We start from the raw sequence: 12,203 nt of genomic DNA on the forward strand, positions 1-12,203 counted from the left end.
ATGATGATCATAATGATTGTATACATTACGTGTTTTTATACTGCCTCGTTAAAAACCTTACTAGGAAAAACCCATTGGGATAAAAACCATAGTAAGGGAAAAAGAGTGCAGTCACGTAAACTCCCCCTCATGTTGACACGAACAATTCTTCACAAATTTCGTAGATTGCGCATCCCAATATTATATATGTGCTTTCTGAATATTGTCGTAGGAAGTGCCTTTGTGAAGAGATCTGATGAGTTTTCACTTGATTGAATGTGACGAACATCAATACATTTATTCTTCTCAAGCTCCTTGGTGAATGCGAAGAACTTAGGAGGAATATGTTTAGTTCTGTCGCTTTTTATGTATCCTTCTTTCATTTGAGCAACACATGCAGCATTATCTTCATATAGTATCACAGGCTTCTCGTCGAATGATAATCCGCATGAGATTTGGATATGTTGAGTCATTGATTTTAACCACACACATTCACGGCTTGCTTCATGTAGTGCAATAATCTCGGCATGATTTGATGAAGTTGTTACAAGTGTTTGTTTCTGTGAACGCCAAGAAATTGCAGTGCCTCCACGAGTAAATACATATCCAGTTTGAGAACGTGCTTTGTGTGGATCAGATAAGTATCCAGCATCGGCATAACCAATTATACTTGGATTAGCATCTTTTGAATACAAAAGTCCCAAGTCTGTCGTTCCTCGTAGATAACGGAATATATGTTTAATTCCGTTCCAATGTCTCTTTGTTGGATATGTGCTAAATCTTGCCAATAAATTTACGGCAAAAGATATATCAGGCCTTGTACAATTTGTAAGATACATAAGGGCACCGATAGCACTTAGATATGGTACTTCTGGACCAAGAATATCTTCATCATCTTCACATGGACGGAATGGATCCTTTTCTATGTTTAATGATCTAACAACCATTGGAGTACTTAAAGGATTTGATTTGTCCATATTAAAACGTTTAAGGATCTTTTCTGTATAATTTGTCTGGTGAACAAATATTCCACATTCTTTTTGTTCAATTTGTAAACCCAGACAATACTTGGTTTTTCCAAGATCCTTCATTTCAAATTCTTCTTTCAAGTATGACACAACTTCTTGAATTTCCTTATTTGTTCCAATGATGTTTAAATCATCAACATATACAGCAATAATTACGCATCCGGATGTTGTTTTCTTAATGAAAACACAAGGGCATATTGAATTATTTACATATCCCTTTTTCATCAAGTGATCACTTAGCCTATTATACCACATTCTGCCGGATTGCTTCAACCCATATAATGATCTTAGTAATTTCACAGAATAACATTCTCTGGGTTTTGAACTTTGTGCTTCAGGCATCTTAAATCCTTCAGGGATTTTCATATATATATTACTATCAAGTGATCCATATAAGTAGGCTGTAACAACATCCATAAGACGCATTTCTAAATTTTCAGATACTGCCAAGCTAATCAAATACCGAAACGTAATTGCATCCATCACAGGAGAATACGTTTCTTCATAATCAATTCCAGGCCTTTGAGAAAAACCTTGTGCAACAAGTCGAGCTTTATATCTTACTATTTCATTTTTCTCATTTCGCTTTCGAATAAAAACCCATTTGTATCCAACAGGTTTTACACCTTCAGGTGTAAGGACTATAGGTCCAAAAACATTACGTTTATTTAGCGAATCCAATTCAACCTGGATGGCATCTTTCCATTTTATCCAATCCTGCCGATTTTTACATTCACCAAAAGATTTTGGTTCATGATCTTCATTATCATTTATGATGTCGATTGCCACATTATAAGAAAATATATCATCAATTTCTTCTATATCTTTTCGGTTCCATATTTTTCCAGTATTAATATAATTGATAGAGATTTCATGATTCTCGTCAGTTTGTGGTTCTGACAAAACATTTTCATCATCATGTGTTTCTTCAGGAACATCATTCTCTATTTTGTGATCATTATGTGTTTCTTCAGGAACATCATTCTCTATTTTGTGATCATTGTGTTTCTCTATGAATTTTCTTTTTCGAGGATTTTTATCCTTGGAACCAACTGGCCTTCCACGCTTCAGGCGTTTAATGACATCATGACTATCTTCAATTTGTTTCTTCGGAATTTCAATTCGAGCAGGGGCATTTGCAGCATGTATATATGATTTAGTTACCCCTTTTGTGTCTGCAAATGCATCTGGTATTTGATTTGCTATTCTTTGCAAGTGCACAATTTGCTGTACATCTTTTTCACATTGTTTTGTTCTTGGATCCAGATGTAACAATGATGATACATACCATGTAATTTCTTTTTCGGTATGTTTCTGTTCTCCCCCTAACATTGGGAAGATTTCCTCATTAAAATGACAATCAGCAAAACGTGCTGTGAACACGTCGCCTGTCTGTGGTTCAAGATATCGAATGATCGATGGACTATCATAACCAATATAAATTCCAATCTTTCTTTGAGGTCCCATTTTCTTTCGTTGAGGTGGTGCAATAGGCACATACACCATACATCCAAAAATTCTCAGATGAGAAATGTCTGGTTCTTTACCAAATGCAAGCTGCAATGGGGAGTATTTATGATATGCACTTGGTCTGATGCGAATTAATGAAGCAGCATGTAAAATTGCATGTCCCCATATAGAAATAGGGAGCTTTGTTTTCATAATCATTGGTCTAGCAATCATTTGCAGACGTTTAATCAATGATTCAGCCAATCCATTTTGAGTATGTACATGAGCAACAGGATGCTCAACAATGATTCCCATAGACATACAATAATCATTGAAAGTCTGGGAAGTAAATTCACCAGCATTATCAAGTCTAATTTTCTTGATTGTATAATCGGGAAATTGATTCCTCAATTTTATTATTTGAGCAAGTAATCTTGCAAATGCAACATTTCGAGTTGACAATAAACATACATGTGACCATCTGCTGGAGGCATCAATCAATACCATAAAGTATCTGAATGGTCCACATGGTGGATGGATTGGTCCACAAATATCACCCTGAATACGTTCAAGAAACATTGGTGATTCAGTTTGGATTTTGGCTGGTGATGGTCTTATAATAAGTTTTCCAAGAGAACATGCTTTACATTGAAACTTATTATTCTGAAAGATCTTCTGGTCTTTCAATGGATGACCATGTGTATTTTCTATAATTCTTCGCATCATTGTTGAACCAGGATGTCCTAATCGATCATGCCAATTGGTTAATATTGAAGAATTATCAATTACCATGTTTGATTCAATGGGACGTATATGTGTATAATGCAATCCAGTAGGGAGCATTGGTAGTTTTTCAATCACATATTTCTTTCCTGATTTATATGTGGTAAGACACATATATTTCTCATTCCCTTCATTCATTGTTTGAGTATCATACCCATGGGAATATATATCATTAAAACTCAACAAATTTCTTTTCGATTGTGGTGAATATAAAGCATCATTGATCAAAAATTTTGTACCATTAGGTAACAAAAATTGTGCTTTACCACATCCTTTAATCAAGTCTACAGGACCTGATATTGTATTCACCGTTGTTTTTGTTGGTTTTAGTTCCAAGAAATATCTTTTATCTCGGAGGATAGTGTGCGTTGTACCACTATCGGGTATGCAAACTTCAGCTTTGCTCATAGCATTTTCCATATTTGAACTTCAAAAAATATGCAATGAAAAAAAATTAATGACAATACATATTTAAATATAACACATATCATAATTGTACAATAAAACATTATCATATAAATACATGAAAAATAAATTATTGTACATTTATATTCTACCACTATATTGTTCATTTTCAGAGAAATCATTGAGAAAATCTGCAGCATCAATATTGTTCATTTCTATCCCACCAACATATTGATCATTTCCAGAGAAATCATTCATAAAATCAGCAGCATCAAAATGAGTTGAATCACTCAAACGGTCACTTCGCTCAGTGAAGTTGGTCTCCTTTTCTTTCCCCTTTATCGATTCTTTATAAAGTTTGCAAAGATGCTCAGGGGCTCGACAAATACGAGACCAATGTCCTGGAGTACCGCATCTGAAACAAGAACTTTCAAATCTTTTCGAGTGATTTTCATTAACACTCATGTTTTCTTGATGCCTTTTCTGTGGATGGTTTGGGACGTTATTTTGAGATGAGTTATAGAAATAACTATCTCGATTATTTTCAAAACCACGGCCGCGTCCACGACCACGACCACTTCCTCGTCCACGTCCACGTCCACGACCTCGACCTCGACCTCGACCTCGACCAAAACCTTGTCTTTGAATTTGATTTTGGTTTCCAGGTTTAAATTCATTTTTACTTACAGCATTTACTTCTGGAAATGCTGTTGATCCAGTGGGTCGGGACTGATGATTTCTCATTAATAGCTCGTTGTTCTTTTCCGCCACAAGAAGACAGGCGATGAGTTCAGAATATCTCGCAAATCCACGCACTCTATATTGTTGCTGTAGTGTTATATTTGATGCGTGAAACGTGGAAAATGTTTTTTCAAGCATTTCCGATTCTGTAACCTCATGTCCACAAAATTTTAACTGCGAGATTATTCTATACATCGCTGAATTGTAATCACTGACTTTTTTAAAGTCTTGGAATCTTAACATATTCCATTCATCACGGGCGGTCGGAAGTATAACTTCCCTTATATGTTCAAATCTCTCTTTTAATCCTTTCCACAGAGCCATGGGATCTTTTTCGATGAGATATTCACATTTTAAACCTTCATCAAGGTGTCGTCGTAAAAATATTATAGCTTTTGCTTTTTCTTGTGATGAAGATATACCATTTTCTTTAATGGTCTCGCTTAGACCCAATGACTCAAGATGCATTTCTACATCAAGAGTCCATGGCATATAGTTTTTCCCAGTAATATCAAGAGCGATGAATTCGAGCTTTGCCAAGTTTGCCATGGTGGTACTAAAAATTACGATGCATTTTATTAGTTAATGAATATTGCAATACAAAGTAATGGATAAACAACAAGTACAAGTATTCGTAAAAATAAAGAAAACACACGAGGAGGATATTCTCCGATAAATACAAGACTGGTGAGTATGATAACCAAAATAATTAAAAATAACCTCGTGAAAGCCATCTTCTTTTTTTCTTCGAAAATTTGATGAAGAATAATTTTTTGAGAAGAAGATAAATTTGGAGTGATTGAATGTATTTGTGAGATTGTATTTATAGAGCAAAAACTAGCCGTTTTGTTACCGTTTATTACCGTTGGTGTATAAGAAAATAAATGTATGTATTTGTATAATTTTATGGTAATAATATGGTGTATATAATATTAGTCATATTTAAATAATTATGTATATCATATCACATTATTATAATTAGGTGTCATAAGTTATTTTGTTTAAAAAACCTTATAGGCTTTTATACTTGTCGTATCCCTTACCGGGAGTGTGGGATGTCGTCTTAACATCCTCCCAGGATTTATAACAAGTTTTTGAAAAAATTATTTTTATTATTTCTAACAATAACATTATATTATATATTACATATATAAACAATAAATAAATAACAGTAAAATAAATATTATTACTTTTGTTACCTTTTTCTTCTGTTCGGAGCTTGGAAAAATATGGAGGACTTTTAGAGCTTCGTGCTGATAACGTGTTGTGAAAAGTAAAAATTTACGGTAAAAAATAAAAATCTCAAACTCTCAAAATTATCACACTACACACTTTATAATATTTTTCTCTCAACTCAATTGTGATTTTCTTCACAAATGAGAGATCTATTTATAGAAAATTTTTACAAAAAATCCAAAAATAAAATACATCATTACCTACATCATCACACACTAATTTTCAATATTCAACACCTAATTTTACCTAATTTTCAACATTCAACATTCACATTTTCAACACAAATATTTAACACATTTTTAAATAATTTTTCAACAATACCATATATAAAAATTGAACCCCTTGGATGTAAAATCACTAACTCAATGTACAGTCATGCAACATGGGATTTATCCACAAGCTTGAATAAACAGCTACCAGTATCGGTGAACTGAATCGATAAATGTATAAAAACACACAGTTCCAGCACAAATAAGCTTTTCTGGAAAATAAATAAGAAGCGTGCACATATGTATACATTCTTTAAATCTTCAAAACTTACAACACTGAATATGATGCGCACTATTTCGCTGCACCTGGTTCCCAAGGTCCAAAAAATCACTAATTATGTATATGGAGATGAAGAAATCGAGTCGAATAAGACACCGGTATGCCTTGAGGAGATTTGAGTAGTTTGACATGTATATTACATGGATAATTTACAAATTTTATTGAATTCAGGATCAATGAATGCATTTGAGACGGTCTTCGAATCCAATATAGAGTAAAGACAGGAATGTCCTTCTGGTATTCGCATAGGCGAACTACAAATCAATCAGCCAAAAGTTTGAACGTTGGAAGTTTCATAGACGTTCATATATCATTTCCTGCAGGTTCAAAAATTAAATGTCCATTTGTAAGGATCACGAGAATCTAATCAACTCTTTTATTGCTAATTCCCAGGAAGTTAACAACCTAAACTTTGCAGCTTTACATATCTAAGTTTTGCGATAGAGAACGTGCAGTAGTGACGAACCTGATCGCAGATGGGGCACGTGTTGCTTCTTTCCTTCCATTCGAGTATGCATGAAAGGTGAAAGTGATGGCAGCACTTGGTCAAGATTTTAGGATTCTCCTTGTCATACTCTGCAAGCAAAATTGTGGAGAATAGAAAGATTGAAACATCAGACAAGAACAAATAGTCAACCATTATAAAAGTTGACTAAAATGAAAGTGCGTGTGAAAAACTGATCCATTAGTATATACACTGCAAGGGTATTCGTTGAAAGTAGTATAAAATCAGTTCTCAGTCTCTAACAAGTGAAGCTTCATAGAGTTCATTAATCTTTTAACATTTCTTAGATTATATACCAAGTAAGCATTAATGTTAGGCTCTAGAATATTCTATTTAGCGGTATAATAAGGATGAGTCAACTGCATTTGAGTCAAAAAGCTTCAGACTTGGTATCAGAAGTAGCCAATTGAAAACGTAATAACTAGTCGCACTGTGAAAGTGAAAATGTAAAGAACAGATGTAGCATACTTCTGGGAACAAAATATCAAACAGTATTCACCTTCAAGACAGGTGGGACATGGGTCATCTTCATCTGTTGAAACTGGAAGCGGTTCCGACTTAAAAAACTCAAGATCCACTTTCCTCGGAGAAATGGGAAGAATTTCTGATTCTTTTAAGCAATTTGCTTCTTTAAGTACTATGCAGCTAGGCTTCTCCAGAGTATGCGCACTTAAGGTCACTTCTCCAGACTGGGGATCAGTAGATTCTGGGCGACCAAAAACTACATCATATGGGAGAGGTGCGGGAGGGGATCGATAAGTGTCGGGAGTTGACATATTTAGGTTCAAGTCGATTAACAATGCCGAAGCTCGTACGGTAGCTATACCATCATGAGATGTCAGGGAATCATGCTCTTCTGAACCTTGTGGATACTGTGGAATGGAGTTCACATATTAGAATTGATCATAAAAAACTGGCAATGTCCTTAACATGACAATTGCAAACCAAATGTAATGAGATTGCTTCCTAAGATCTCCAATACCATATTCCTATGGAGTTCAAATAACTAAAAGAAATATTGATTTTAACAAGCTTTTTTTAGCTCACATACTCTAAAAAGGGGAAACTATATATTACTACAAACCAAATGTCCATGAAGATTAGAAATACTAACAGAGAAAGACACGTACAAGGATATTAAAATATCACCTGAGGGTCATTAGCAAAAAAATTTCAAAATAAGCTTGGTAAGATCGATAAATAAGATCACTCACATAATAATACACTGGCGTTCGGTGAAACTGAGGCTTCCTAGAAGAACAACAGCAACCTCCCATTGCACCAAGTTTCTTAGTTATTAACTCAGACTTCGTAATGCTTCTCAACCTCTTTTTGTTCCCAAAAGCTATAAAATCGGAAGAATAACGATGATTACATTACAAGAATCTGTTATTGCAGAGCAAAACAAGAAATAAATACGAAGCTGCTATGAAGTTGCCATGAAATAAACCAAATAAAATGCAACAAGGAAATAGGAAGGATCAAAATGATTTCAAATCACACCATAAAACCCGAACCATCCAACAATAAGGGAATTATGTTTGTGATCACAAGTGTTCCCAAAATGACCGGAACGCAATAGTAATCGTGTTAAGAGGGAACTTTATGGAACATGCTACAAATTTCCATTTTCCTATAGACTCACATATTTTCATAGATACAAAAAAAATGATTTCGAACACCCCCATCCCTCCCTCTCCCGAATTTTTCGAGATTCCTTTTTCCCGAGTTCAACAAACTATTGGCTCTGTCACCTACGTACCAAAATTCTCAAACCTCACAAGACCAACAGAATTCCATGGGAATGGGGACACACAGAGTGGTGGCCTTGCCGACTACTAAAAATTTCAAAGGGAATGGGGACACACGGAGTGGCCTTGCCGACTACTAAAAATTTCAAATGAAAGTGTAAGTTTTAAAGCAATGCAATACATTATGACGGCGCCTCAATTACAGAGCCTTGATGGTTCAATATACACCAAATTCAATTTTTTCCTCGATTCCAAATTTCAAATCAAGTACAGCGTCTCATCTTACTCAAAAGCGGAAAAACAAAATCTTTACTCACATCAGTGCTAAAATGCGCAAGCGAGTCAACACACAGAAGAAACAACGACAGATAATTAATCTTATCCAAAAACACTCAATAATTCAGTACAGTAACACGTAAAACCAAATACGAAAAAAAGCTAAAACGAAAAAAAAAAACAACTTTAACAGAAAAAGAAAATATCAATTCCACATAAATTAAGCAGCCCATCAAAACAAAACCGAAAATAAACACACATTTCACAAATCGTAGAAAAACACCCACAAGCAAGGAGCTTTACCATTGAATTCTGGTAAAAAAAAGTTAACAATTAAGAGGGTACTGCTGTGTGCTGCTAGCTCGAGGAAAAAGGAAAGGGTATTTATCCCATCAAACCAGCCTACTCGGCCTTTTAAAATCTTGCCAAGATTGAGGAAATATTTGCCAGTAACAGTAAGCAGAGGGCTTACGTGGGAATGGACAGAAGTTTCAGGAAGTAAAAAATGGTGAATAGATTTGGCACGTAAAGCATTTTTGCGTGGTGGTTAACATTTCCGTTTTATAATATACAAATATAATAATATTTTTTTATTCAGACAGCAAAATAATAGAATAATCAGAAAAATTATTAACAAGGAACCGACGTGTCAAGGATCATGGTAAAAATTCGATGTGGCCCCTCAATTTGGATTTAACGTGAATCATTGCCAAAATGTTTCTCTTTTTTGAAAAAATAAATATTATATCTTCTAGTCTTATTCTTATAATAATAATAATAATAATAAAATAAAAAAAATCTTATTCGAAAGCATGATGCCGAGGGTAAAAGCATGAAATTTAGAGTGGATTGGGTTTGTACATTTCTCGATTCGGTTCGCTACTCTAGATTAAAGTGTGCTATCCCAGTATGTACCTCACAAATCTCATCAGATCATTTATGGAAACCGCCTAGCACTAACTTATTTCGGCTAGATGTTGATGCGGGGTTCGATACCAGGCGTAATAGATTTAGTGTTGGAGCAATAATCAGAGATTCACAGGGAGTAACTCGAGGTGCCCATGCTCTTATCATCTGTAATCCCGGTAGTGTCCTTGCAGCTGAAATTCTGGCTATTCGTTGTGGTATGGATCTTTGTCTACAGGTGGGCGTTGCTTCTGTTTGTATTTATTCTGATTCTAAGGAGGCGGTTCGTGTAGTTCTCAACCCAGATATGGACGCTGGTTCTGTTGGTGTATTGGCTCTTGAAGTTCATTCTATGTTCCTACTGAATAATTTTGTGTCAATCAAGCATATGCATCGTTCGACCAACACCGTGGCACACTTTCTTGCTCATAGAGCATTCAATAGCTCTTCTAATTTACTTTGGCTAGATGGAAATATTCCATCTTGGCTTTCTTGTATTGTAACTCGGGATTTTCCGACTTGATGTTATGAATGTTTAAACTTTAAAAAAAAAAAAATAATAATAATAATAATAATATAAAAATATGTAAGATAATTAATAGGCGTACTCCTTGTTCTCACTTTCTAAGTATTGCAACAGTTCTATGGTAGCTCATTAAATTTAAATAAAGTTAGATTCATCAAATTATTATTAACATAAATTTAGAGATATTTGAACAACTTTTTTAGAATTGAATCAGGTCAAAGACTCGATATTAACATAATAGTCAACACTCGTCGTTATGTGTTGGACTATCATGTGAGCTACTTGATAATGTTTTATATTAACATAACAGTGAACACTCGTCGTTATGTGTTGGACTACCATATGAGCTACTTGATAATGTTTTTAAAATTCATGTTCCAATGATTCATTCTTGTACTTGAGAAGGTGTGTTAAATATCCTATATCAGCTTAATTAAGTTTTTGAAAATTATTCGGAGACAAGTATGGAAGGGTTTTAAACATTAAAATTTAAATCATGTTATAAATAAAAAGAGCTTACAACTGTATAGGGAAGATAAGGGTCCATAGCTCAGTGGTAGAGCAATTGACTGCAGATCAATAGGTCACCGGTTCGAACCCGGTTGGGCCCTCTGCATGTTTTGTTGATTTTGTGATTTTCAAATATCATCTTTTACAATTTTTATTTTGGTTGAGATTACAATTTACAAATAAAGTTTAAAAATTTGAACTCTTCGAACACTTGCCCCGTGAGTCGCTACTTTCACTTTTCTACGTTGTTCTTCTGTAGAAGTAATATGGATTTCATATGGGATATTCGACTTTTTTAAAATTAATTTCTCTTTGTATATGATAAAAATATTATTTTTCATTTTAAATATAGATATGTTTATTTGTTTCACAGGTGATTCGTATGATAAGTTATTATATAATGTGACATAAATATATATTATTTTAAAAATAAATGTACTTATTTATCTTATATTACGCTACTGAATATATATTTATCCTCTAGTAGATATATAGGTTGTTTATCGGCAGCCGGCGGCCGATTAAAGGTTGCAAATCATATATATACATACACTCAGATCTCTTTTTGTTTGCATTCTGAATCAAAACAAAATTTTCTTTCTTGTGATAAATTGATTCCGACAGCTTAAATTACTTACAATTTCAAAAGGATTTCCTTGTTTGCACCGATCAACTTAGCGCTGAGACCAAAAAGATTCAATGTTGGACCCAAAAACAATGATAAATCTGCCGTTAATTTCCATTTTAAGAAACATATTCAAATGAATTTTACTGTATTATTTAAATTTGAACAGTACTATAAATCCCCATGTAGCGAATGCAATTTTTCCAACTCAAGAATCGAACTCAAAAAATGATGAAGCGGGCTCTCTCGGTTTTCCTTTTCTGCACTCTCGTAATGACTTCAATCTTAATTGTTGAAGGGGGATCATGCAAGCCTAGTGGCAAGATCAAGGGCAAGAAGCCCCCGAAACATGGATGCAACACGGGGAACGATTCCGAATGCTGTGAAGAAGGCAAACATTATGATGTCTACAAATGCTCGCCACCCGTTTCTGCCCGCACCAAAGCTGTTTTAACTATCAACGGCTTTGGCCCCGAGGCAGATGGTGGAGGGCCGTCTGAGTGCGACAAAAGGTACCACTCGGATGACATACCGATAGTCGCCCTTTCCACGGGATGGTTCAATAAGATGAAGAGGTGTTTCCAGAACATCACTATTCACGGTAATGGGAGAAGTGTGAAGGCTATGGTGATTGACGAGTGTGATTCTATGAGGGGTTGTGATCAGGATCACGATTATCAACCTCCCTGTGCGAATAACATTGTTGACGCTTCCAGGGCCGTGTGGAAAGCTTTGGGGGTGCCTGAAAAGGATCGGGGTGAGATGGAAATTCACTGGTCCGACTCTTGAGAATAAGAGTTCTTTTTTTTNGATCCTACTAGCTAGCTGCTTTGTGTCTTGAAAATAATGGTTTGGATGTTTATAGTTTGATTCTCTATGTGGAATCTGTGACTCACCACTTATGTGTAATGCCGTGATGATGTTATCGTATAAA

At 34.8% G+C, this 12,203-nt stretch overlaps 3 protein-coding genes and 1 non-coding gene across 7 annotated transcripts; 3 read left to right on the plus strand and 1 right to left on the minus strand.

Annotated features, from left to right (window-relative positions):
* Window positions 1–6,022: 6,022 nt before the first annotated feature.
* On the minus strand, window positions 6,023–9,235 carry LOC140987221 (probable E3 ubiquitin-protein ligase RHB1A). Of its 4 annotated transcripts, none has more exons than XM_073455652.1 (5): window positions 9,006–9,235; window positions 7,890–8,020; window positions 7,175–7,547; window positions 6,637–6,746; window positions 6,023–6,487 (listed from the first exon to the last, which is right to left on the minus strand). In XM_073455652.1, exons 2-5 carry the CDS (start codon window positions 7,950–7,952, stop codon window positions 6,464–6,466), a joined length of 570 nt encoding a protein of 189 aa, XP_073311753.1. In that variant the 5' UTR covers window positions 7,953–8,020; window positions 9,006–9,235; the 3' UTR covers window positions 6,023–6,463. The 4 variants fall into 4 exon arrangements, with proteins under 4 accessions (XP_073311753.1, XP_073311749.1, XP_073311751.1 ...); XM_073455648.1 differs by having other exon boundaries at window positions 7,890–8,061; window positions 9,006–9,177; XM_073455650.1 differs by lacking the exon at window positions 9,006–9,235 and adding an exon at window positions 8,608–8,735 and having other exon boundaries at window positions 7,890–8,061.
* A 299-nt stretch (window positions 9,236–9,534) lies between these two features.
* Window positions 9,535–10,131, plus strand: LOC140988461 (uncharacterized). The gene has a single exon (XM_073457470.1). It carries the CDS (start codon window positions 9,535–9,537, stop codon window positions 10,129–10,131), a length of 597 nt encoding a protein of 198 aa, XP_073313571.1.
* A 542-nt stretch (window positions 10,132–10,673) lies between these two features.
* Window positions 10,674–10,745, plus strand: TRNAC-GCA (transfer RNA cysteine (anticodon GCA)). The gene has a single exon. It is a non-coding gene; the product is annotated as a tRNA-Cys (tRNA).
* Window positions 10,746–11,498: 753 nt separating this feature from the next.
* LOC140987184 (kiwellin-1-like) lies at window positions 11,499–12,058 on the plus strand. The gene has a single exon (XM_073455594.1). It carries the CDS (start codon window positions 11,501–11,503, stop codon window positions 12,056–12,058), a length of 558 nt encoding a protein of 185 aa, XP_073311695.1. The 5' UTR covers window positions 11,499–11,500.
* The last annotated feature ends 145 nt before the right edge of the window (window positions 12,059–12,203 follow it).

The sequence above is a fragment of the Primulina huaijiensis genome, chromosome 11 (genome assembly GCF_012295235.1).
Source record: "Primulina huaijiensis isolate GDHJ02 chromosome 11, ASM1229523v2, whole genome shotgun sequence".
Classification (NCBI taxonomy): domain Eukaryota; kingdom Viridiplantae; phylum Streptophyta; class Magnoliopsida; order Lamiales; family Gesneriaceae; genus Primulina; species Primulina huaijiensis.

Bases quoted from the DNA above. Each gene is read 5' to 3' on its own strand.
- LOC140987221 (XM_073455652.1), bottom strand. From the start codon at position 7,952: ATGGGAGGTTGCTGTTGTTCTTCTAGGAAGCCTCAGTTTCACCGAACG. The intron at 6,747-7,174 runs GTGAATACTGTT...TTTTGCTTGCAG, and splicing joins ATGTCCCACCTGTCTTGAAG to AGTATGACAAGGAGAATCCT. The intron at 6,488-6,636 runs GTTCGTCACTAC...TTGAACCTGCAG, and splicing joins CGTGCCCCATCTGCGATCAG to GAAATGATATATGAACGTCT.
- LOC140988461 (XM_073457470.1), top strand. From the start codon at position 9,535: ATGAAATTTAGAGTGGATTGGGTTTGTACATTTCTCGATTCGGTTCGC.
- LOC140987184 (XM_073455594.1), top strand. From the start codon at position 11,501: ATGAAGCGGGCTCTCTCGGTTTTCCTTTTCTGCACTCTCGTAATGACT.